Source organism: Egretta garzetta, unplaced genomic scaffold (genome assembly GCF_000687185.1).
Source record: "Egretta garzetta isolate BGI_Z169 unplaced genomic scaffold, ASM68718v1 scaffold5, whole genome shotgun sequence".
Taxonomy (NCBI): domain Eukaryota; kingdom Metazoa; phylum Chordata; class Aves; order Pelecaniformes; family Ardeidae; genus Egretta; species Egretta garzetta.
In genome coordinates this window covers 1,179,752-1,207,076 of record NW_009259707.1, presented here as the reverse complement: position 1 = coordinate 1,207,076, position 27,325 = coordinate 1,179,752, and the positions used below count along the sequence as shown (strand labels likewise).

General features: G+C 37.0%; 1 protein-coding gene across 1 annotated transcript in view; it reads left to right on the top strand.

Moving 5' to 3' along the window:
• The first annotated feature begins 2,677 nt into the window (after window positions 1-2,677).
• CCDC138 (coiled-coil domain containing 138) overlaps window positions 2,678-27,325 on the top strand; it is a 35,817-nt gene continuing 11,169 nt past the window's right edge. The window contains exons 1-11 of the mRNA XM_035894388.1: window positions 2,678-2,811; window positions 3,577-3,692; window positions 6,108-6,289; window positions 7,312-7,470; window positions 10,595-10,714; window positions 12,124-12,201; window positions 12,281-12,391; window positions 14,592-14,756; window positions 15,540-15,656; window positions 16,782-16,974; window positions 20,962-21,138. Coding sequence (XP_035750281.1) covers window positions 2,678-2,811; window positions 3,577-3,692; window positions 6,108-6,289; window positions 7,312-7,470; window positions 10,595-10,714; window positions 12,124-12,201; window positions 12,281-12,391; window positions 14,592-14,756; window positions 15,540-15,656; window positions 16,782-16,974; window positions 20,962-21,138 — 1,552 coding nt within the window. The remainder of the gene's footprint in view (window positions 2,812-3,576; window positions 3,693-6,107; window positions 6,290-7,311; window positions 7,471-10,594; window positions 10,715-12,123; window positions 12,202-12,280; window positions 12,392-14,591; window positions 14,757-15,539; window positions 15,657-16,781; window positions 16,975-20,961; window positions 21,139-27,325) is intronic.

The window sequence follows — 27,325 nt, the reverse complement described above, 5'->3', positions numbered from 1 at the left end:
GGGGTGAGACGGGAGCGCCGGGGGCTGCGCGCCGGCGGAGGGAGGTGGGCGGCAGCGGGGGAGGAGAAGGAGAGCGAGAGCCAGCGCCGTTCCTCCACTCCCTGTCCCTGAGGTGCTGGGAGGGCTGGAGGGTCTGTGTCCCCTCCCTTGGGGTTCGTTGTAAACGCTGTGATACTACATCCACGTAGAGCGTGAGAGCCAAAAGCGGGATTTAAACAGACTTTAGGAGCTTACGCGTAAAGTGTGTTCTTTCTAATCCTACCCCTGCCCCTCAGCTCTGATGGGGTGATGGTGGAAGTGCTGAGGAGTCATCCTTGCCCGAACTTCCCTGGAAACGGCAGTTCCAAATTTTATGCGTTCCCAAAACACAGCCTGAGCAGCTTGGCGCTTAGTTTTTGCCTAAAACCTTCCGGTGCCTCCAGTTGGGCAAGATAATATGTGAATCCTCTTAGAAGTAATATGCTAGGCAAGTGTGAAATATATATATATATATATATAACAGGATAACTCATTTCGTTCGTATCTTCTTTTGCTACAGCAATTGCTAGCCTTATTTAGAACATGTTAGGAGCATTTGTGGTTTTTTGTAAAGCCTAGCGATCAGCTCCGTTCTCGGGAACGGGAATTTGTTCTGTGTCTGGTCAGCCAGAGGAGAATCATGAGAGACTGCCACAATGACCAGAGAGTGAATTAGGATGGGTATCATTCCCTTGCTGACGTAAAGCAATGTTGTTTTATACCAGAGAATGCCAGGTTCTTTGCACCGATATGAATGATGGAACTGGATTGTGATTACTTTTATTTTGTCTGAAGTCTGTTTGTCTTTCAGCGAGAGAAATTTTTGCCGTTGCTTTCTTGCATTGGTATTCCGTGGGTCAAATGCTTCTAGTGTGCCCAGGGGATAACAGACCTTAAGTATTCAAACTCATGCTGCAAGGGAAGTAACGTGTTGTAAAAATATCCACGAGCAGCCAAAGATTGGGAGAGATTGAAAGCCGGATTTGGGCTAGACACATAGTTGGATTGGGAGATCAAGTTGGTCCTGGGAATTATCAGATGAATACAGAAACTAGCCTTTTTTTTCTGGGGAAGTGTGATTTGCCATTTTAGAATCAGGAACTGTCCCAAATATGAGCTGAAGATTTGAGTTCTTCAGCAGCTAAAATCTGGATGTATCTGCCCTTAGTTCCTTCAGAAGGATTTACGACTCGGGTAGCATTTTGTGGTGCTCTAGGTGCTATGTTTTTCTTGGGGAATATTCTGCTTTGAATTACAGAACTGTTCTTTAAAGAAAAGCAATTTTCAAAAGTTATCTTTAAAAAGCTGTCACTGAGACTTTAAAGTGTAATGCTTGCAAGGAAGGAAATGCTAGATTTGTTGGTGCATTTTGTTATTTCATTAATAAACAGTATTTAAGCACAAGAAAATACAGCATTGATCGATTCATTTAGAGCATAGCAGAGAGATGCAGTGAAACACAACTAAGATCATGAGAGCTGCTTTGAGTCTGAGCTTTTCTCATGTACATTTAAGTGATTTTGCTTGTAGCCTAATACTTCTGTCATTCATTTTTTTAGTATGTAGTTACAAGTTAGCAGGAAAAAGTAGGACAGGAAACTGACATAAAAAGCCTAGATGTAAGATGGCACTGTTTCTGTGATTATCTAATCCTACTTTTATGCCCTTATTTTATGTCACTGTCTTCATAATGTCTTGTATTCTCTCAAATACTTTAACATATAACACTATGAATATTTCATTATCAGACTGTGGGGAATATGTTTGCCTATTTATATTAATGAAGGCCATTTACATTTGCACATTAAAAAAAAAACAAAACCTTCCCTTTTCAAAGTCAGTAGTTTGTAGTAAGTTCTGTCTCAAGTCACTGTAACTGTTAAACAAGTAAGTTGTAACGTACACTTTCCCTGAAAATTCTGACTATATTACAGTGGGTTTGTGCTTTCTCGTAGGACTGCCTTTCAGGAGCATTACATACCGAATATAAGAGTGGAAGGTCCCTAGTATGCAAAGGTAATACCAAACAATGGTGCTTTGATGTCTTTTCCAGGGAAAACATACACTAAAACTATATCATTCCTAAATTTGTTTTAAGTAGGTCTGCATTTTCTCATTTTAAATAGGTAGACTTTCTTCATCGGGGGTTTGTGATATCTGGGAGCCAGCCTGGGAATGTTAACATTCACATGAAGAGTACAAAGGATGCTCTAGGACAATGGTTCCCAACCTGTTTGTGTTTAAGTCCTACCTGAAGTAGTTGGTAGCAGTCCACCTCGTAACGTATACATTTGGCTTAATTTAAAGATACATACAAATCTAATATTCAGAATGTCTTTGCGCTTCTTGAGAAACACATGTTGCTGGTACGTGTGGACAGCAGGGTAAAACAATGTATTTATTGGGCTTTGGTTACAGAAAAATTGGTATATAAAGGCAAACTGTAAAACTTCAGAAAGACAAATCTGCTTTGAAAACTAAATAATTCCTGTAGTTTAAGCTATTATAATTCTTCATTCGTCAGGCTGCGTCGGTGGTTTTTTTGGTTCTTAAACCTACATAGTTACATGGCAATAATTTCTAATAAGCCCTTCTCAACTTCTTAATGTCAGCTTCTTAAATGCAAAATAAAATTATTATTTCATGTATTCCAGGTGACATGGACAGCTCACTGGAAAATACAACTATTTCTTTATCCAAATGTTCTTTAGAGTCAGAATTTACTGAAAGTGGAAGAGAGAACAGCATCAGGTCTTCCAGTGGTTTCCTACAAAGTTTTAAAGACTGGGATTGGTAAGAGGTGTTTTTGTCTTCAGTTCTCCTTTATCATTTATTATCTCTCTTAATCGAGATAAACCATGAGTAAATAATACGTTCAGATCGCACAGATCCAGAAGTTGTTTTAAAATTCTTGTTTTCTTGTTAACTAAAGAACTGTTTGTGGCCGGTGTATGAAATAATGTGAATGCTGATTTTGATGAGTATTGTCTCACTTACTTTCTAATCTAATCTATGTTGGAATTGCTGATGGGATAGAGGGAAGATATAAACTGAATACAGGGATGATACTCACTGAACTGGCGATATAAGCTGAACTAGGAGGGAAGCATATAGCTCAGACTGATGAACAACTTTAAGTTTATTTAGAGATAATTTGATTCCAAAAGCTAAGAAATCTCTTTTCAGGGCTGCTTTACACCAAATATAAAAAATAATGAAAAAAGGAGGGTTGTATTTTTAGCTTTCCTGGAATTTGGTGGTTGGTTGTAAGAGAAGAGTGTTGGTTTTACCTGCTGCATATACGTGTTTACAGCATGAAAATTCTAGTTAGCACTTTTAAGTCAGCAACGTTACTAATTGTTTTGGTTACAGTCTTGTGAGTATAATGTCTTCCATCCAAATGATTTAACTCTGCTATTTGTTATCAGTCAAATACCAAAATCTTAAATTGAGCAGTGTTTACATTTTTTACAAACTTCTCTCAATGCTCTAAATGTAGTGTGTTAGAAAGGGACTGAGTAATTTCACATTATTCCTTTTTTGTATTTTTTTTTTTAGTTTTGCTCATGAGCAAGATTCTTTTTGTGATTCAAGTGGTCTAGAAATAGAAGAAAAGACCATTAATAGCTCTGAAACCGATGCAGTTCAAAATACAGCTATATATGTGGGAACAGGTAATGAATATTGAATTTTAAATATTTTTGTAACTGTGAAGTATAACAGGTAATTTAAAAAACCTTCTAGTAAATGTATTTCTATTCAGTTCAGAAATACAATAGTCACCTAAAATGTACTTTAATTTGGGGATTTTAACCTTTCATGTAAGTAAGAGTAACTCCTTTAAAATTAATTTAGGCAATCCAGACATACTTGATGCAATACTAACATACATTTTAAAAAGAAAAATCAACTTTTTGTGAAACTGGTTGCCAGGTGACTTTATAATTTGAACGAAGAAATGGGGTGGGGTTTGGGGTTTTTGTTTGTTTGTTTTAAGTAGCCAGCTGCATTAACTAATACTACAAGTCTCGGATGGCTTTTGTCGTGTTATCTGTTGTTAACTTGGCAAATTCTGACTGGAAGATTGTGGCAGGGACCAGCTGGCATTAATTCACTGCAAATGTTTGAAAATGCTGCCGCAGTTGGAAGAGTTTGTGAATTAGTGTAGCTCTGCCTCTTGAGAGCTTTAGGTTTAGAAGAACATTCATGTATTCTTTTGAAAGTGTATCTGGAAGTGTGGAGACAGACAGACAGCCAAGACCCCAAAGTGGCTAAAAGGAATCTCAGAAGCCAGGCAGAACAGAGCAATGGAACTGTAACAGATTCTCACCAAGAGTTGTATTAAATGAATGGGGAGAGTATAAGAACAGCTTTCTGAAAACACGTTCTTTCTGAAAAGAAAAAAGAATTTAATTACACCAGGAAAAATGCATGGTTTACAGTATTTGGGATCAAAGGCAAAATAAATACAGAACTCTGATAAATATCACACACATTTATTTTAAATATGACTACTTTTTTTTTTCTTGTTTCTTTTCCCTTTTTTTTTTTTGTTATGATTTATGTGGCATTGTACTAACTGTGCTCTCCTTCCTCGCCCCTGAAGCAGACACACTGTACCAAAGCGACAGATTTGGTTTATTGTCCTGCTCCAGCTGTGATGGAAGATCAACCACAGGGCTGCCTGATGCATACCACCAATTAGCCCTGATTACATCATTTGCTTATCTAGTAACCTTTTTCCTGTTTTTTGATGCTCCTTTTCATTATCCTTTTTTTCTCTTCCCCAGTTGCCTGCCAGATAAACAACCTATCCCTAATTACTTTTTTCTCATTGGTCTGAGTTTTGCTAAATATGGACCTGTTGTGGTTTAACCCCTGTGGGCAGCTCAGCCTCACACAGCTGCTTGCTCACTCTTCCCCCCCCCCGACCCCAAGTATGAAGGGAGAGAATCAGAAGAGTAAAAGTGAGATTGAGGTAAAGACAGTTTAATAGGTAAAGCAAAAGCTGTTTGCACAATTAAAGCAAAATAAGAAATTCATTTACTGCTTTCCACCGGCAGGCAGGTGCTCAGCCATCTCCAGGAAAGCAGGGCTCCATCACGCTTAACAATGACTTGAGAAAACAAATGCCACAACTCTGACGGTCCTCTCTTCCTCTTTCTTCCCCCGGCTTTTATGGCTGAGCACAACATCATACGGTATGGGTTATCCCGTTGGTCAGTTGGGGTTGGCTGTCCCAGCTGTGCCCCCTCCCAACTTCTTGTGTACCCCCAACCTACTTGCTTGTGTGGCAGCAATGAGAAACAGAAAAGGCCTTGACACTGTGCAAGCACTGCTCAGCAACAACTAAAACATCCCTGTGCTGTCACCACTATTTTGGTCACAAATGCAAAACATAGCACCATACCAGCCACTATGAGGAAAATTAACTCTATCCCAGCCAAAACCAGCACAGTACCCAAACTTGTAGTTCTGATACTGTCACCTAGGTAATCTCAGCCTGATGTGGTACCTAGGTGCAGCTGGCCTTGCAAGATGTCTCTCCCCAAAAGATCACAATACTTCCCTTCAATTATCTGTGAATTGTGGCCATTTGACTATTTGTGAAATCCAGCCATTCCTCACTTTGCTATCTGCAACTTTCATCAGCTTCTTACACTGTAATCTGTTGTCTCTAGTAGTTTCTTAAGTCTTGTTCTGTTAACTTAGGTGTCAGGCCAAGGTCTACTCAGCAGCAAATCACTTGCCTGAAGCTCTTACAAAAATGATAGGAGATTTTGGCTATTTTATGATTCAGTCTGTGCATAAATTTCATACGGATTTCTATGGGATTTCTATATTGAAGTGGAGGACATAGTTTTACTTACAAACTTCATTGATTGTTGATCAATTCAAACAAGTCATGGAACACAGCTTTGAGCAATTCTCCATAATTCTTTTGGGGATTACTTTCTCATTTTGATACCTCTTGCTCTATACTTGTCATTCTAAATGCCTAAAATAAGTTTTCCATGTTTTGGAACAATCATGTCATTATTTATCTAGGACTAATTTTTTAACATAAAGTGGCTTTTTCGTTTCAATAGGCAGCACCTTACCATCCCATTTGGCTGCAAATACACAAGAAAATAGTGCCCAAAATATTACCAGTGGTTTGATAAGGAAAATGAGTGGAACTGATGCTCAAGCATGCAATAGTCAAGGCTTAATACCACCTCACATCAGTCAAATTTATGATGAATTATTTGTCATACATCAGAAGCTCCAGGTAGGAACTGGAATCACCTTAAAAGTTTTGTTGAGTAATTCTCATTTTTGACAGAGAATTCAGAGATTACTTATATACTAAACCACTATTATTTATATACTAAAACTGTTACTTATTACTATCACTTATATTAGTCACAATTACTTATATACTAAAACTCTGTCACCGTCTGCCTCTTCCCCTAAATTAATTCACTGATTTGGTAGTGGTGCTTTGGCTTGCATAGTGAGTAGATCAGATAAAGTTCAACTTGAGGGAGTTTGAACACAGTGCTTCCATGTCCAAGAGGACTGTCTTGCGATAGCACTGTGGGCATGGACGGAAACGCCTGCAACCATTGCTTCTGCTGAGAGCATCTGAAACTATTCTCCTGACTCTCAGTGTTCAGGAGTGCTTGCCTTTATGGCCTCCTGCGAAAACCCTCCATTCTGCATTACCTTTACTTTTCTGCTGCTGGGCAATCCTAATAGTTCATCCCCAAGCAGGCCTAGGCCACTAACAGAAGAACCTCCTATATGGTTTTATTGTGTTATGGCTCCCGTGCTTCTGCTAGATTCCCTACAAAAATAATTTTGTATCTTTTTTTTTTTTTTTTTTTACTCACCGCTTTTTCAGGAATGCTTCCTACTAATTGAAGAAACAATATAGTAATCTAGAGTTCAGGGTAGACAGTTGCATCAGACTCTGTTTTGTCTTACAGCTAATACCGTAATCCACAACTTTTGGAAGCAAAAGCCTAAGTTTAATTTTCTGGGTTTATACTTGAACAACCATGTAGTGTTGAATTTTGCATTTTGGGAGACTGAGCCATCCTGCCGCAGATTGAAGTCATTTGGGTTAACGTGTGGGGAAACTGAACATAGATGTCCATCAGGATGCTTTTAATTAGTAAGCTACTGTGCAACACGGTATAATTTTACAAAAACTAAGCATATCTCTGGGAAAGAAAATTAAATTTCAGTATAAATTGTGATAATTTAATGGATTTTAAAGCTGTTTCAACATTTGTTTTCTTGATACAGAGAGAAAGTTCAGCACAGCAGGAGTATGCTCTGCAACTCCAGAAACGAGAGCATTTTCTAACAGAGCGAGAAGCATTGCTTTTTAGACATGAAGCAGCTTTGGCTAAAATAAGAGGTGTTGAGGAAGAAGTTCACACAAAATTTGGAATTATAAAAGAGGTGCAGTAATATATTTAGTGACGTTTATTGCTGTACATACCATTTAACTTGTTTGTAGTTAAGTCATCACATTTGCTGGATATAATGCTCATTTCTTTAAAGTGCTTGAAATCCCCAAATTAAAGGTTTACAGAAAAAGAATGAAACAAAATTGATAGGATTTTTGTATGGGTTCTGTTCCAGAATGGTGTATTTAGTTGTCTGATGTATAGGTACATTGTACTGTTACAGTTTAGAAAAGAAAGGTAACATTTCTGAAATAGCAAAAACTGTATGACCAGTATTAGAGGAAAGATTGTGGTCTATCTCTAATTGTATGTAACCTAAATGAGTATCTTGGCATTAGCTGTAGTTGAAGTAGATTTCTTTGGGAAGGCTTTAAGACACAATGAACTCTTATGCCGTAACAACTATTGCAGAGAGTATTAGCAGAAAAACACTCAAAAAGTTCAAAGAAAGAAAAGATTATCCTAACTTTGGGGGTGTGGGAAGAAATGAAATGCTATGATTTCAACAACAGGAAAATGTGTTCAACAAGACTGTTCTTGTGGGTGTTTGCTATTGAATTTAGGTCTTGTGAAATATTTTGGTTATTATCCAGAAAATCACCAAGAGAAGTCCATAAATATGTGTACCTAGTGTTAAAAGCATAAGTCAAGAAATCAAGTTTCTTTGAAGTCTGCAGATAAAGATCTTTCCCAGAAGCTGTTGAGGGAGGATAGACAACATGTTGAAAAGGGAAAAAGGATGTCAGAGGAGCGGGACCTCAACTTCTGAACAGGGAAAGAATAGGTTAAGGTGTTAATTTAGATGTTTCAAATCTTCTGTGCTTTAAGAATGTTACACCAGTTAGAAAACTGGCTGATGAAAACCCAGGAAAAATTAGTGGTTATCTGTGAAAATTTGTGGAGGTCAAATGGAGTATTAGAAGAGTAAAAAAAAAAAAAAAAAAAAAGGTGGTGCCTTTCTTTTCAAAAGGGAAGAGTTGTACTGCCATCAACTTAATGCTGGTTCTCAAAATAAATAAATAAATCCTGAAACAAGCTATGAGCAAACCATGGGGAGCACAGTGCAGAAAACAACACAATACATAACCACTAGCGTATGTTAATCATAAATTGTCAAAGTCAGTCTCATTTCCACTACAGCAACATAACAGGCATTGCTAATAGAGGAGTAGTAGTTACATATATATGTCTGGACTTAATTAGAATTTTTTTATACAGGTTTGCATGGCATTTTCATAATCATATTAGGAAAGTAGAACATAGACATACTGCAGTTGGTGTAAAGTTGTAGTGAGACAGTAGTTCACAGGAAAGTTGAAGGAGTGTGCATAGTGGATCCTGGAATATCTTTTAGGTTCAGTATTCAGTATTTTCAATAAGAAGTTTGATGGTGAGAAAGAGCACATTTATTAAATTTGAAGAAAATGGCAAGCGAGGGGGAATTTCAAGCATACTGAAAAGGAACATTAGGATTAAAATTGATCTTGACAAATTGACGATATGGTAGGTCTGAAAAAAATCACTGTACTGTTAGAAGGTGTGAGCGTACAGTATTGCACTTGAATAGAAACATCAGCTGCAGAAATAGAGGATGATGAGTGGTTGCATGAGTTCAACATACAGGATGAATTGAGGGAGAACATGTCAAGCTTCAGCTATGTAAAAAGCTGCAGCAAAGAGGAAGAAACTAGTATTTTTTTCATGTCTGTGATAGGAGAAGTAGTAGTAGTAAGGGAAAATTAGGTTAAATATTAGGAAAAACTAGATCTAAACAAAAATAGTTAAGCACAGGGACAGATAGATTGGTAAGACTGCCGTGTTTCCAGTATTGGAGGACTTAAGAACAGACTAAGCAAACATCTGGCAGGAGTGAAATGGTATATCTGGTTATGATATGGATGACATCACCTGATTTGCTTATGGAAGTGGCTGTCTTAGACATCCTGGCATCACCTACAACCCAATGGCATAACAACTGTGTTGGTTCTATGTACCTTTCAGATTAATAATTCTCCACTGATTCTTCCTAGAACTCTTAACTGTGTATATAGAAAATGGGAGTGAAACATTCCATGTGATACGATAGGGTGCACTCAATTGAATGTTGGCAGTGTCTGCATATTTATTGCTATGAAAAGGGAATCTGTCATTTTGTGTTGTCTTATCCAAGTGTGGGTAGGTGCTTTAGACAAGAATGTCCTGCCCACAGCTGGACATTCATCCTATTGATGGAAAAAGAGCAGCAGCTGAGAAAAAAAGGAATTGTAGGTGGTTTTTCTGTAGAGCTGGAATGGAAGTTACTGTGCTTCCAGGCAGAAGTATAGAATCATGGAGTATCTACCTGTAATAGAGAAGGATCTCTTCAGGGCGTGCTTCCTTTAAACTTCTACCATGCTTTATTTTTGTCACTTGCACATGTAGGAAGAGAGGAAATGGCTGGAATTGGAAAAGTAGAGAATGAGTGGGTGAATGAGTGAAGAATAGTGTATTCATGGAAGGGGAGAAATGAAAGATAGTAAGTATATATATAGCTGGAATATTTTCAGTGAACTAAAACTTTGCTGTTTTATCAAATCTGAGGTACACCAGATGCACTGGTGTCTGGAGAAGATTAAATCTAAAATAAGATTCAGGGGAATGAGAAGAATAGCAGTGGATTCTGCTAGCCTAAGAGACATAGGATTAGTTCCTTGCTCTGCATGATTCAGAGTGAGCAAAGCCAGAAAAACTAGTTGAAACATCAAAAGTTGCTGCAAAACAGAATCACAATTTTGTATAATTATATGGAAGAATAAGCTGTAAATAAAAGCTTTGTCATTGGTTTTAGTTCACAAACCTTTCCCACATCTGACTTTTCTGAGAAATGTACAAATTGGAAAGGATAAGAGCAATTGGCTGTGCACGTTGCTCTGTTTCTCTATAGATTCTTTTTAATATGCAATGTGGATGTTGTTTTTCTCACTACTGGTTGAACATGCAAATTTGGCCATGAATAAATACAAACTTGATCTTTGAAACTTTGTCCTATTACTTTAACACTAAAATGGAACTTAGCTTAGAATTATTTCTAAAATAGACTCTTGTAAATCGTGTTTTTAAATTTGATATTTCTATAGCAACATGAGGCAGAAGTTAAACAGCTGACAGAAGCCTTGAGAGAAATAACTAAAGAAAATAGAAGGCTGAAGTCATCATTTGACACCTTGAAGGAAATGAATGACTCTTTAAGAAAACAGGTAAAATTAGTTGTTTCCTGTTATTAAAAAATTTACAAGTTAGTTAACAGTTTTAAACATTTGAACAGCTTAAGTTTGCAAAATTGTCAATTTTTTGTTTCTGTAAGACAAGAATTGTATGAATAACTGAAAGTACTTTCCACCCTTTCTAGTACTTGAAACTTATACTTTTACAATATGAAAAATGTTGGACTTCCACTAGCAACAGCTTATTGTTAGGAAGGACAAACCCATGTCCTCTGAAGCAAATTGAGAGTGGATGGAGAGAAAGTATTTTATAACATAGTAGAATCCACCCTGTGGTGAATCGATATGCCAATTCTGTTAAATAAAAAGTAGAATGTGTATTTCTAACTTTGTTTTCTCAGTATTTTCAGTTATTTTTACAAATGTTAATTAAGGTGGTATTTTCTCAGTTATTAAACTGAGACAGTGGTTCATAGTAATACAGAGAGTAAGAATTTTCATCTCACTTGACTCTTAAGTCTGACTTAAAATGCTGACACACAAATTGCTACCTAAACTATTTGACCATTGTTTATTTGATGAATTAATTACAGTTCTGATAGTCTAAACACAGTAAAAATCTGCATCAGAGCCTTATTCTTTCTCTTAGAGAGGGTCATACCTAACTCCTAGAATGTTGATGGTTCTGGTGCAATCCATCTGTCTCTTTATTTCCCCTCACTATAAAATCTTGGCATTTCTGTGCAAACTGAGGGCTTCCATGAAAATCATGCTGTTCATTGTTATATACATAAAGCATGTTTCTTATGTTTAATTGGAGGTTATTGTTTCCCTGATCTTTTCCCACAGAGCAAACTGTGTTTGTAGCATGGTCCGTAACTGTTTCATTCTGCAGAGAAGAAAAACTTTCACCCTCCCCATTAACAAGACTATTGGACCATTCTTGAAATGCGTGCTCAGTTTTTATGTCACTTCATGAAAAGTAATCAAATGTGTGGTGCGGGTATATCTAGCGCTGTGGTGCTTATTCTTCCCCTGCAAACTGAAAGGTTGGGTTGCAGGTCAACAAAGAGCTACTGCTGTGTTATTTATCCTGGAAACAGGTTGCCCGGAGAGGTGGTGGATTCTTCCACCTTGGAGATATTCAGAAGCTATATGGACATGGTCCTGGGCAGCTGACTCTAGGTGGCCCTGCTTGAGCAGGTTGGACCAGATGACCTTCAGAGGTGCCTGCCAACCTCAGCCACTCTGATTCTGTGATTTGTTGAGGAGGTGGATGATGATTTTGTTCCTATCATTTTACATGCTCAGAAGGAAAAACTTGAACTTAAATCATTTAATGTAGCTGCTCAGCAACCACATTGAATTATTTCAATGTGATAATTAAGTCAAGAAGTGAGTTTTGAATTTATGGATACTTTAATATTTTCTGATTCTTTCAGTTAAGTGATGTAACTGAGCTGAACAAGAAGTTGGAAGGTCAAGCAAGAAAAGTACAAGCTCGTTTAGAGAATCTACAAGTAAGGTTTGTTATTACATGTACCTGCTTCCTTTATAAGTAAGAATTGAAATATAATTCTTTATTATATTTTGTTGTAGAGAAAGCATGAATTTTTAACGGTACAAAAGTCTAAGGATATATGTAAAGTGGTGCAACAAAGTAAACCTGTCAAACAGGAAAAAGTGATGGTAACATCAAAAATTGCGAAGGTAAGAATTGGGCAAAATGCTAGATTCATTCTAAAGACATTAGGCAGTGGAACATTGTGTCTGCTAGAAATTAGAAAATGTAACTGCCAATTTCATTTATTTTATGAGTGAATTAGTTACAGTAAGAAAAGATTCATATTATAGTGGGGAAAACAGCAGAGAATTAAGCTTTTTGCTAAAAATGTCTTTTGGATTTCATATTGTGTATGTGTATAATATATGTATACATTTTTATTTCTATGGTATGTTTTTCTCTTCCTGTCACGTTGTCTTTCATCTGTCAATTAAAATTATAACCTGCTTACACTGTAACTGGCTTCTTTTGCTGTGTCAGAGCAAATCTTAAACTTTCCAGTTGCTGTTACTCTTTCAAATAAGACCTGCTAAAAAGTAGACAGGCAGAGGTATCAGATAAAGAATTTTAATTTCGTAAGCCAGAGCTGATTGTACTACTGTTATTTTTTGAGAAATAGTCTTCAATGAGAGAAAGAGAATAAATGCAGTGTTCCTACTCAGTTCCAAAACTATCACCTTGTTTTCCTTAAGATAACTTCATGCATCCCGTAATGAAATGCTTTCTGTCTCCCTGTTGTTCCATTTAGGAGCAGGTCCTCTGGTAGTACTCTGCCAACATCTCCTGACTGGTAGTGATTCTCTCCAGCTAGAGGCTAAACTGTGAAATGGGAAAGAGATAGTCACACCATCCTACTTAATTACATCAGATGCCTTAAAACTGTGCTGTCTGTATATAGCCAATCTATTTCTGTGTTTACATAGGTTTTAGTGTACTTTGGTTGCAAGTGAAATATAAACAGTGTCAGTGGTTATAGTTCTGAGTGAAGAGGAAAACGGTTATCTGATGGTAGATACAAGAAAACTTTTGAAGTCTTTAGAGAACTGTTTGTGCAGCTTGTCTTCAGGTACCTCTGGATATCTTTCATAGAGTATTTCACTGCAGGGTAGTACAGGGACAGAATGACAATTTTATGATGTCTTTGTTCTTTTTCTAACAATGCTAGTTACCCAGTTAAATTTTAACAACAGTGGATTGTGTGGTCTACTGTAGAGTTCTAGTGCATGGAAATGAGAATTTCCACATGCAAAGGACATTAAAAATCTGATTTCTTCTGTAATTAATTTGGCCAGAATTATAAAATGGAATGATTCTGTATGTGAAGATCTTTTCCTAGGCTTTTTATAACCATTTGTTTAAGTACAAAATAAATTATGTGCGTATTTTTTAACACTCAGATACCATCACAAATTATACCTGTTCTGCAGTGGGGAGGGGAGTGAAGTGTGAGGGACAGAAAAACAATAGAGGGTTCTTTCTGGATCTCTATAAGAAATGCCTGACAACAAATGGCTTAACGAAATAGCTGTTCTAAAAAGACAGAATAGGAGGAGGAATATAGATAGCGAGTAAATCTCATGTCCCTTCAGATTCTGGGAACCTTGCGTTTGAGCAGGATCAGATGGAGCCCGGGTGGATTTTTCCCAGGGCACACTGAGCAGGTCCTGTCCTGTCCGTGGAAAGCTCCTCCTTGTTGGTCATTCAAGCTATTACATAGTTTTCTACAAGAAAACAACTCTGTTAATGAAGGACGTTCACAGGAGAATTTGTTGCCCTTTTAGACAAAGGCACAGCCAGGCAGGAGGCACGATCACCGGTACCAAGTGGGAGCTGCCTGCAGGCTCCTGTTACAGTAAGCTGGCTGTGTCTATCCTGCAGCCAAGCACAGGATAAACTGTGCAGTCGATTGATCTGTGCAGCACAGCGCAGGCTGTACCTACTCAGGTTAACTGTGATGTGGATTTCAGACACTTTGATGCACAACAGTCTCCCGGTCAGGATTGCTACCTTCCACCCCTTGATCCACATAAAGTTTACCTTTCCCAAAGTTCTAAGTTACAGGTTATATTAATAACATACAGACTTCTCGAACTCTGGGTACAAGACCCAAGAGATCAGATGTGGCCTGTTCAAGATCACTATTTCCTTGAATGTAGTGTTTTCTGCAGGCTCCCAGTAGAGTAATTTACCTCACAGACTTTATCAGGCATATACTCATCATCCTTTAAATTATGCATAATATTGCAAAACTAATGTGCTCTCACATATTTCAGTCTGTTACTATTTTGGCTTAGAAAAATCATTAACTTAAAAGCTGAAATACCTGATGGTGTGGATTTATTACAGCTGCCATGGAATTCACAAGTTTATGAACTCTTAACTTTTCTTATGGATTGGATCTCAGACCAGCACCTTAGCAAAATAAAAATACAAGAAGAAAGAGAGGACAGTAATAAACTTCTGGTTACCCAGACCTCCAAAAAAACCTGCACACAGGAAAAGTGTATGAAGGTAAAGGAGTTTGGATTGTTTGCTTATGCTAATATGGTTTTGAATTTATAGGTTTTATTAAATGATTTTGAGAATATAACAGGTCAGCCCATTTTATACATGCTTTGGATACAGTAATTAAAACAAAATCACTCTTAAGAAGTCAGTATTAATTCCGGCAGTGAGATACATAGATAATTTGTCTTTCATAAAGCATACAGATAATTTTTAAGGAAAACTGTGGTGTTCAGTCTCAACTTGAGAGTTTCAGCATTTTATTTCAAGTAATTTCTGTCAGTTGATAATTTTTCTTGTGTTTTATATGTAGTACTGTACATAATTCCTTTGTTCTAAGGAGATGAATATGACTAATTTAAAACATTTTGATATCTGTATTAGATATTAAAGTTTTGATTTATGACTGGTAAGAGGTGATACTATGCTATACTTTTAACATGTTTATTGTTTTCTTTCTGAGGATACCAAGGTTTGGAAATCAGTGAGGTGTTCAGAAAAACCTTCTTTTATTGTTTTTCTTTGTTATATTAAATATTTATAGCCATTGGGATTGGGTTTACCGAGATTGAGCTCTCTGTATCTCCTCTGTAAAATGTAAAATCTGTTTGTGCATATAATTCTGTTACCTGTACTGGATCTGCCCAGTGAGTATTTGCATATGTAACCTGTTAAACTCCAGGACAAAGTTGAGAGTTTTGTGTGTTTACTTTTCACTTATGGTTAGTATACTACTTATACAGTAGTTTCATGTACTGCATGTAATTTTACTTTTGTATGTTTTTACAGCTTTTGCCTATAGCTACTGAGCAACTCCAATGGATGCCATTTGTGAATCCTAAACTACACATGCCTATGATTAAATTTATTTACTGGTCTATAAGACAGCTAGACAGTGGTATTCAGGTAAAACAAGTAGTCCTCTTGCAGTATGGTTTTTTAAAGACTAAATTCCCAGAAGGTACTAGTGGATTTTGTGTTTTAAATACATATGAAAAGTGGATCTTTTCACATAGTGTATATAAAAGAAATTCTGCTGTCTTTGCAAAGCATAAATTCATAGTGTTTACCACAAATATGTGGCAAATGAAAAAAAATTCTTTTTCAAGTTAATTTTAAATTTTGCACTGTGTATCTAAACAAAGTTTTCATGAGTATGTGATCTCCGTTGTGATGTCTAAGCACGTCAGAAATTATATTTTTACATATGTATTTACAAAACTTTTGCAGTAGAAAAGGCAATGGGTGTAGGTTCACTTTATGCATGAGATTTGTTGAAATTGATGGAAGTGTGTGGCAAAGCAGCAAAGGAATTTTGATTGTTCTATTCCCTGCTCAGTGTCTAACCATAAGACATTCCTTACTCCCTTTGACTAGTTTGCTATAAGAAAATACACAGCAGCATAATAAAGAAAAAGACAGCAGTCATACTGTAAAGACTCAGTATAGTGCATAGTGCTGTGAATAGTGCTTTTGCTGAAGCAAAAGGCAGGAAACTTTCTAAATATCTTGAGTTTAAATTCAATAGAATAGTAAGCTGTTGGGTTTAGTGCTGATAAGAAACTATATGTGAAATGAGCATATTGTGCAGTTTGATTCTAAAGTAATATTTCTGTAGTTTAGATGAAAAGTCCAAGATCTTACCTGCACAGCGTTCATAAGGTTCATGTTTAGACCTTGATTCTGTAAATGCTTTTACAGGATATAACTTCAGGCAACCTTACAAAACAGAGTTGGCTGAAGCTGAGCTTGTTCTGGAACCAGAGGCAACTTACATAATGTCAGCATATCAGGGGCCTTTACTAACTAGTCTCTTTGTGAAAGACGTGTTGATAAGGCACTGTGATAATGTTGTTCAACTTGTTTTGAAACACAAAGTAGTATCTCCTATACAGATTATATTGCAGTACATGGTTAAACCATTTGCTATTTAATATTTAATTGGTAGGAGAACATATGTATCTCTACTTAGTACACAGGATTTTAATGTGTTTTAATGTTTACACTGACTGTGTGCATTATTTGAAACAGCATGCAACAATTACATCAACAATGAGGAGACTTGGCGAAGATATTTTCAAAGGCATATTAAGTAAGGGAAACCCACATAATTCTTCTGAACAGTCTACAGAGAGTAAATTAAAATCGGCAGCTTTCTTTAAGAGTTCCTGTATGCCTTTGAGGTTTCTGTCAACTTTAATTGTGCTTAAAACAGTGACACAAGGTAAGTTCTGATTTTTAAAAATGTATTTATTTATTTCAGTCGTGTGCCTGGACAAAAATACCCCAAACATTTTGGCAATACTATAGCATCTGTTATGTTTTATTAGTGAAAAGTGGTTTTACTTGAATTTTACTACCTTCTGAAGCAAAATATACTCAAAACAAGTATGAATCTTGCTATTGCTCATTTCGTGTTGGAATTTAGGTGTTCCTCTTAGTATGATGACTTCTTGTCAGACAAATCAACGTTTTTGAAGAAGGGGAAAAGAGATGCTTGTAATTCTGTCAAACTGTTACTACAGCAGTGATTGGATGGCGAAGATCTTTACTGCATGGAATGGCACAGCTAGTTGCTCTTTTATAAACTGAAATAAGTAGCTGATTTTGCACAGTTCTAGAATTTCTCTGTCCTGTTTAAGCTGGTAGATTGTCTACCTATCCCCAGAAAGGCTGATCAGCTGCAGTGTCAAGTGTTTCCTTTTGGACATAGTTACAACTTGGCTGCATTTATCTTTATAGGTATATCTGATGTTCCTAGGTGTTTCTGATGTATCTGTAGTCACATAGAGAAAGCCACTTGGTGTAGTGGATTATAATTTTTAGATTGTGGTACAGTATATGTCCTGAAATAGCTTTGTCCCTTGATCTAAGTTTAGTGTACAGTTCATACTCCAGCCCTTACCTGTCTGCTGCTCCTCTCTTCTCCTACCAAGTCTGGCACTGCAAATGGCTACTCGTAAAACATTATCAACATTGAAAAATGCTGCTCTGAAATTGTCGGTTCTCGATATGGTTGTCCATTCAGATTTCATTGTTAAATAGACTCATTTACAAAGACACCATGTTCTGTTTCCATAAAATTGTTTTAGACTTCAAGGCCACCTGTCTAGCACAAAAAGTAGCTTTTTTATCCCAAATCTTCTGCAATTCCTATGTTGATGTAATATAGTCATGTACTTTGTTAACAAGGCAAAAGCAAACAAGGTCCTATCAGGAGATCACGCAGCTCTGAAAATAGTGACTTCTGCTTCAGGTTATGGCAGGTTACTCCGCTTGTGCAGTTTTCAAGATGCTGTAGCAAATCTTCTCAGTGGGGTCCTTTTTGAAAACAGATATGATCTGAAAAGGCTAAAACACTTTCTTTAAAGGGATGACAAAAATGGACTGTTTCTTGTGAGCTCGGAGTGTTGAGCACACCATGGTAAAAGGCACAGGCTCAGACTTCTAATACTTTCCTTCCTTATCCTTTTGACATAGAGATTGGTGGTCACTTTTCTGTCAGAACCCAGAGAAGAAAAACCTTCAATCAATCTGATTTATAGAGATATTTTAAAATTAACTTACAGATTGACTTAACTGTTTCTAATTTATATATGACTTCTTTGAAAACTTCAACAGTAGTACTTAATCTGAATTATGCTTGAAGATTCTTAATCCGTAAATCTGCAGATTTGATTAATAGTCCAAAAGAATGGGGGTTTTTTACTTCTATTATTAGCTTTCTCTTTTAATTTAATTGTTTTAATTTAGTAATGGTTTCAGTGATTGCTATGAAGCAATTTTGTTCACTTATGCAAAAGGAGTCCATCAGCATGAAAGCAGCAGAGGTGATAGGTCCCCTCTGAATCCTAAATGCAGTGTAATTGCCAGCTTCTGACTGTATAAAGACTTCATTTTTTGTGTATTTATTTATCTGGGGAAAAAAAAGAAAAATTCAAGAACCTTAAACAATGTAGTCCAGCCAGCCTTCAGTGCCTGGTAGAGGCTTACTGTATCTGAAACAACTGCATCATTTTCAGCTCATGGTTTTGTTAACCACAAAGAATTGGGGGTGGGGGGCGAGGTAGTGTTGTAAGGGGGCATCATAGAGTGAGTGACTCTTTCCTTTCACTGTGAGTTTTATTTGTTTCCATGTTGTTCCCAGGCTCCTCCCACCTTTCACACCAGCAGAAGGTGTATAATAGTAGTGTAAAGTAGAATTCTCTACTTAAACCTATATAACTTTGTGTTGGCAAAGAAGTAGGGGAAGTTGGGTCTTCCCTGCCTCACGGGAGAGGGGGAAGGTAAAGGTTTCAAAGTAGACACTATGAGTTAACAAGAATCAGATTGTCTGGACAGGGTGAGAAAAAACCCATGGAAAATATATCTCAAAGAACAGAGTAACTGCTCTCTCAGCTGATTTGTTAACTGCTGCCTTCAGTTCTGAAGACTTTTCTCTCTTCAAGGGAAAGAGGGAGCAAGAGGTGTTGCAGATCCTTTTTATGGAAGTCAGGCAGAAAACACTTAATTTTATACCATTAAGAGCAGGTGTAAGAAGTGATTACTGCCTACCTGCAGCAACTTAGGAGTTCTGTGGTGCCACATAACTGGGATTTTCTGCAAGCCTAAACCACTTATTTTTCCCTGTTCAAAGACATTTTAAAAGCACAAATAATTTTGATAGCAAGTAATTGTTCAGTGTGGTTACAAGTATGAGCAATCTGATCTGACTTCAGAGATGGTCCTGCTTTGGGCAGGAGGTTTCAACCTAAATTATTCCATTATTCTATTTTTGCTATCTTTTGTTCTCAGAATGGTTTATATTTTAAAATGTCTTTACTAGTAACACATCCTCTCTCCTAGTAACACAAAGAGATGGAAAGAGGTTGCAGAAATGTTAATTTTCAAGGTGATCCTGAAAAACCATGCCAGTGTCAGAATCAGATGCCTACTTTAATATCTGATTTTTTTTCAGTCGTTTGTATGAAATACATTATGAATTTTGGGCCATTTCTAAGAAAGCAGAGATCCACATCACAAAATCACTGCAATCTCTTGCACCCTAGGTTGACACTAGTCAGGGATGCCAAAGATTTTAAATCCATATGTAATGAACAATGCTCTTTTTCATGGAAGTCATCCTTCTGGATTAGATGGTTAAGCAGATTAGTATGTCTTTATGCTTGACTAACCTGTACAGTATTTATATTGTGAGTATTTACAGTAAACACAGGATTTAAATGTGGTGGAAGACCGCCCTGACGTCATTAATGAACACATACAGTATTTCAGCTGTTGGAGAGAACTATTTCAGTCAAAGTATTTTAGTGAAGCATGATAATTACTCAAAGTGAGACTCACATTTCTAGAAATGTTTGATAAAAATGATGCAAAAAGAATTGCAATACAAAAAATGGTTATTGCAGATACTTACCCTTAGCAGATGAACGCTGTTGATTAGAATAAATCTGTTGTTAAATGTGTCAAATATCACCATGTATGAATTTCGGTCACTCTGACCTCATGGCACTAGTGATCTAGTGATAAAGTAGCACATTGGGTTTGAACGTATATCCCACTTCCTTCAAAATGTCAGTATCCAGCAGATGGCACCATAGTTAAACTTTTGCTATAGGACAAATTGTTTCCTTATATTTCATTTTCTGTGCTTCAGATGATCAGTGCTATCCCAAGATACTTAGAAAGATTTGACATCAGGGAATTTGGTTCATTTAATCTACATTTTTTGTATAATTTAGTGTACTCCACAATGGATGAGTATATAAAATGTATGCACTGAAACGTGAACTGCAGCTTTTTAGAGGAAGGAATCGGAGTAGTTGCTCTCATGAAAGTAATTTCTCTTATTCAGACAAATCAGCCCTTGACTCCTTTAATAGAGGCTTCCCAGATGTTGAAACCAAACTTGTCTCAAACGATGCAAGCTTGTAATTTCTTTCCTCTTAAACAAAATATTAGAAGGTCTTTATATTTGTAGTATGTTTTTCTTCAACATTTGAGTTGTAGTTAGTCTTTTTCTCCACTCACAACAAATTGTTAAGGAGTAAAAACAGAGTATGTCTTTAAATAAAAATAAAACTTAATATTTTCAGCCATTTAACTTTTAAGCGTATAGCTGCAACAGTAACTCTCAGGAGAGCTATTCACATATTGCTTAATGGAACTATGATTATAGAAGTTTTAGTGCCTGTATTCTGATATTTTTCAGTGGATTACCTGGCTCAGGCATTTGATTCTCTTCGCATAGACTTGAAGACAGATGAAGGGAAGGCCTTATTTTTGGAATACCAATGCGTACCTGTCATATTAAGTCACTTAAAAGTATCCAGTAGAGGTCTGCTTTCCAGTGCTCTTGATGGATTACTTCAGATGACCACGGAATCTGGTAAATTTTGGTAATTAAAAAAAAATAAAAATAGAAAATCATGTTGAAAACAGGTGAGGTAAGCATAAATACAACATAAACATTGCATGATTCTTCTGTATAAATCATCTAATCTAGTATTTCAATTCATTTGTATCATGTAAATTCATTAGAGATGTGAAATTATTTCTGAATTGTCTGTCTCCTTCTGAGTTGCCTTGTCTTTTCTTCTCCTTTTCAGCACCTATGCTTTATATTTTGTACTGGTTACTTTCTTACTTATTAGTGTGAATTTCTTTGTTGCTATTTTTGGTTGGGCTTTTCAGTTTATTCCTCTGTTTTACCTTGTTGATGTTTTTCGTTGAAGTTAGGCTGTGCCAGGGAAGTCATATGAAAACCTGCCAGGAGGTGGAGATAAAAAGTAGGCTTTATCAAAATTCTTTTTCTAGTTTGAATGAACAGCTTATCCCCAGTCACTTTTCACTAATAATTGGAAATGGTATTTCTAGAAGAGATGGTTATGTTTTGCTGAATTTTACTGTGCTGTGGCCCTATAAAAAGGTTAATAATCTCATCTGTCACAGTGCTCTTCGAAGTGATACAGGCTAAGAGTCAGTTGATAACCAACTGGATGAACGCGGAAGTAGTGAGGCATTTTGGTGCCATGTTGAATAAACCTTGTGACTGGGAGGTTTTTTTAAGATGAAAATCACTGACTGCCTTTCAGAACAGAAGAGGGGAAGGGCCTGCTGCTATTTTTGAACTGTTTATTGTTATTTTGGGACTATTTTGTTATCATGCATTGTAGTGGTAAAAATAGAAAGCATGTTTGACTTGGGATGGAACAGCACTGAGTTAAAAGCCATTTTGTAGCGAGGTAAGTGTCAGAAAGATTTAACTGAAGCTTTATTCTTCCTTGCAGACTCTTTTTCTGACCATGTATTTAGTGTAGTCTTGCACTAAGGTATTCTTCCTAATAGTCATAACTGCGGTGGGTAAAGCGATTGGGAAAGAAATAGTTGTACGCACAAAAGTAACCTAAGTAAGGTGGATGGTGCCTGGTATTACTGTGGGTAATGCCAGTAACGGTACATCTGTTACCTAGTAGTAGTCGTTCTGACATGCTATCTGCCTGCAGTTTGAAGAATAATGGAGATATGTTGCGAGAGACTCGCGTTTTGCCTTGTTGCTTCTCAGAGAAGTCATATATATGTGAAATCAGGGAAGGAGGAGTAATGTTTAATTGAAATGACATTTAATTGAGAATTTATTTCTTGGCAACTGGATATAAAGTCTTATGCAGAGCCTTTCTCTTTGGTAGAATAAATTGCCAATACACAAGTTACAGGCGTGTTTCTTCCCCGAAAGGGTTGTCAGGCTCTGGAATGGGCTGCCCAGGGAGGTGGTAGGGTCCTCATCCCTGGAGGTATTTAAAAGAAGGATAGATGAGGTGCTTAGGGACATGGTTTAGTGATGGGATGGCAGGGTTAGGTTAAAGGTTGGACTCGATGATCTCAAAGGTCTTTTCCAACCCAAGTGATTCTATGATTCTGCTCTTTTCTAATACATAGTGTTTTGCAAGAAATTGTTAACAATGAGAAGTAGTATTGTTGATGGGAAATTGTATTTTCATTCCTTTGTAAGTTTCCTATTAAAAAGTCATTAAAGGACAAACTAGAAAGCAGCAGTGGATACTCGGAGGTCTCTGTGTTAGATTAAAACAGGAATTTATGCTCAATTTTAAAGCTGTATTGGTGTGCAGCCTTAAATATGAAGTCATAGGTAGCTGGCCATGTGCTAAAATATGGAACACATTACATTACATTAGACATGACATGACATTGCATTACATTAGATAGCGTATGACCAACAGGAGGCAAAGTCTAGGCTTTTTTTTTTTCCTGTAAGATATGCAATCCTAAGCATTCTTTCCACTTGCTGCAATAATTTTCTGGCTATGTAGGTTTATTCCAATATTTTTTTTTCAAAAATACTACCTTTAGAGCTGAAGTGATTAGAAATTAAGTTGGCAAAAAAGCCACTGCTTTATTTTTTTTGCAGATATTCTTTTCTATAATTGATGTTTTTAAGTTTTATGTGACGTATTTTTACAGATTCAAATTTTAGTTGTCCAGACTGAAAGATGTAAATCAGATGTGAAATAACTACTGTGTTGCACTACTCCACCCTGTAACTGCATGTACCTTTTGTTATAGGGAGCAGTGAATGCTAATGGTTCTGTACAGTCCAGCCCCGTCTGAGACCCTCATGTAGGTTCTCCTCCCTGTAAGAAATTATCTTCCTCATGTTCCAGAAATGAAACCTAGATTTCCTTCTTATAATAAAGAAAATTACTTAAGCTGCATACGAAGAAAGTATTTTCTGGTCTAAGATGGGTCTTTCTGTGTTTTGATAGCAATTATAACAAGAGAGTCTGCACGACTGCTTAAGCCCAATGACTGATTTGGTTTTGGTATGCACGTTTTCAGAATTTAGATCAGTATCACTGCTTTTGGCTTCATAGTATATCTGGTTCAATGGGTCCAGGATCCAAGTTTCCATTGCAAGTTCATACAACATTGACAGTGCTGATAAGGCATTCAGTTACTGAAAACATGATGACAAATGCAACAGTTGAGGCGTTGGTATCATGTTTTCTATCTATGTATAACACCTTAACGGCAAATTAAAATTAATAGTCTTACTGCTGTACATCTTACCAGCACACAGCCTTTCATGCACTTGCTCTCCATTTCTGTTCAGGAGTTTCACATCAAGAATCTAGAAGAGTCCTGACACCACCATTTCAATAGGAAATGGTGGAGGACTGAAAGGTAATAATATTCAGTACTTCAGTACTTTTTTTCTCTGTCTACCTATGACATCATTATTGTATGCTCTTCAGTCCTGGCCAGCTCAGGCTATGCATTCATACGCAGTATCTTCTACTGTGCCGATTGTTGTTCTGATCTTTTTTTCACAAGGAAGAGAAGGATCAGCAGGCAGAGGTGGAGGAATAATTAATTCTAGAGTGATTTAGTTGTCTGAGAAAGGTGACCCAGAGGATGGCTTCTAGGCATTTCAAAACCTGAAAATATGGATGAGGTTGAGATTCTTCAGTTCTTTCTGGAAACTGGGGCCAGAAAGCCGAACAGTGTGTTAAATGTTCCATACTCTTTTTTTGCCTGGTAGGCTGGGAATAACATTTAACAAGGAATTTTTTGGTAGTAGAACTGCAGTATCATTTTTTGGCACTTTAGAGATGCCATGATTCTTTTTAGGGCTTTCTTTGCACTAGGTCAGCATCTCATGGCTACTATTTGGGAAAGAATAAAGCAACAAGGATCACTTAAAGTAATTGTAGTTTAAAAAAGAAGAAAAGAAAAAGGACAGTAAATCAGGATTTGTTTGGCAGGATCTACTTCTCTGTCATTCTCTAAATGTGTGTTGACACTCACCATGTGCTTCTGTCAAGGTAAAGTTAATTTTAGTAAAACAGGTTGTCTATTTAAAAAAAGACTTTCACAGAGCAGTGGGAAGAAATAAAATCTGTATGGTGAGAGGCAGCTGATAGCCAAAATCTCTGTGTATCATGCTGCCTTGTATGCAATATGCCTTCACATGTTTTTACATGTTTGGGCACATCCATGCCCTTAAGACTGGCTGATTAAGACAACTATCAGGGTTGGAATTCAAGCCATAAAAAATACTTCATTTAAAGATCAGTATCCCGTCAGTTCAAATGCTAATGAAACTCTTTGCTCATTAACAATTTGGAGCTTCTCTGTGTTTTCAGTGATTTTATGCATTCCACTCTGAAGGAAGAAGCAAATGACAGTTTTTTGCACTATACAACTCGGCTGTGTGAGGGACAAAGGAAGGAGCATGGCTTACTACACCAAATGACCCCTATGCAACTTCTAGTGACAGGCTTTCTTTCAGGAAACCTGACTTGGTATCCCCAAGTCTAACAAGAGCAAGAAAGCGTAAGCAGTGAATATTACAGATAGTTTCAGTGAATTTGTACTCTTGCATTACCTTTCCCATTCATGCCTTCATGACAAGGTACTGTTGAAACAACATCTGAATGTTGCTACGTGCAAACACGAGGATGACAGAATAACGAAAAGTGTAACTAGTAATCGGGGATTAGGTGTTTCATTCCTACTCCAAAGACAGAAGGGGAGTATCAGCTTATTTTGATCCCCTTTGTGTCAAGAGGTCTATCCATTTGCTTTCTTAGTGGTAAAACCATTTGTCATCATTTCCTCATTAGAGCCACAAGATGGTTGCTATCAACCTTCAGGGTGGTTTTTTTTGGTTCATCTCTTAGTATTACTTCAGATTCCAGGTTGGAGTATTTTTGGTCACTACTAGGATCAGAGTTTACTCTTTATTCCAGATTAGTGAGCGCTTACTCTATTCCAGAGGAATGATGCCAGTCTAGTAGATCTCATAAACCAGCTTCAAGCTCATTTAAAACTGTAAATAAAAATATGCCTGAGGTCCACAGCTTCCTGAAAAGTTTGAGTTGATATGTATTCTGTACAAGAGTGGGTACCACCAGTATACCTGTCCACCTAGGCCATGGCAACACGGTGGTCCTACCACCACAGGAATTCTGTGAAGAAATGATAAGACTTTTGGTACTCTTGGGAAGGTTATTTGTGTATGTTTCTTGAAACTTAGAGGCATCATTATAGCATACAAAGCTCCAGAGCCCGCGTTATAGTATACAATACAGACACGTTATTTCTTGGAAGGATTCAGGTTATCTGTGTTTATAAAATTGGGATCTCAGATTGCATACACGCCACACATAACCAGACTACAATATGTTTTAGGTGTCAGAACTTGGACAGCATTCCAGCTGCACAGGCATTTCCCAGACGTCAGTGAGTTTTCATGCCACTGTGTAGTTCTGAAATATGGTGCCAGCCAAAAATAACCTCACCATTTTGTCCCAATCATTAACATCTTTGAAACTGTAACAGTCCATCACATATACAGAAAATATATATATATGCCAATCTTTTTTGCCTCTCCTCTTTTACAAAAATACTAAAGCCTAAGGAGGACAGTAAAATGTTATACTGAGTACTTTTCTTGTAATATAAAAAACCACTCATAGTTGGAACAAAGGCTAACTTTTAAATGCCAGGGATGAAAAAAGTTGAGGTTAGTTTCAGCCAGCTCCTCAGGGCGTAAGAGTCAGAGCTGCGAGAGATGTTATGCAGTAATTTCAGAGAGTTTGCTTTGTCAAGAGAATTTCAGTTTCAGCTTACTTTCATGCTGTAATAGTCTTTTTCTCTCTCTTCCCCTCCCCCCGCCCCCATCTTCCAGTACTACTGTGATTCTTTCCGCTATTTTTACTGTTACTACATTTGAGGAAAGAAACTTTGCAAGTGAGTGAAGTCCTTATCTAACCATTTGCTTTCTCTTAGCAAATAGTTGCTTCATTTAACCTATGCTAGAAACTTGGTAAGTAGCTGAAATTAAGGTGTAAGTAATTGTTAGGATAAACAATATAATTTTAAATAATTTGTTTTATTTCATGTCACTTGCTGGAGTGATTCTTTTCCTTTGGATGAGCTCAGTGGTGTAAGTTGAAGTCTAATTGATCTAATGTGCTGTCTTCAGTGGAAATAACTGGTTGCTTCTAAATTCCCCAGTTGTGAGAGTTAACAGCTTGTTATGAACCTGACAGTAGAAAAATCCACTCAACAAAGATATTTTATCCCTTTTCTCTTAATACATTCTGCTAATATATTTGACTAAAAAAGTCCGTAATGGTGCATAAAGCGGTACATTTCAGCCGGTTTGGTCTTCTTTTTTAAATGTACTTTCCAATAGGTGATACATGTGAACCCAACACTGAAGCAGTGGTTAAGCTATATTTTCACTGTAACTATCTCATCAGCACTGGTTTTGTTTCATGGTCAGATGGGACGAGTGCCAGTTCAGGTTTATCCTTTTCAATCTCTTCTTTGGCTTACCCATTGCCAGGATTTCAATCCACATTTGTTTTCTGGAGGATACCCATCTTGCCTTTGCTGCAAAGATTGACTGATAAAAGCAGACTCAAGGGAGCAAGTCCTTCAGTTTATAATGGTGGTGGTGTTCTGCTTGAATCTAGGGCTTTAGATGAGTGCCATAAAATTCAACTTGATCCTTCTGGTCTTTGTAACTAATGAGTGGTCTATAAAGA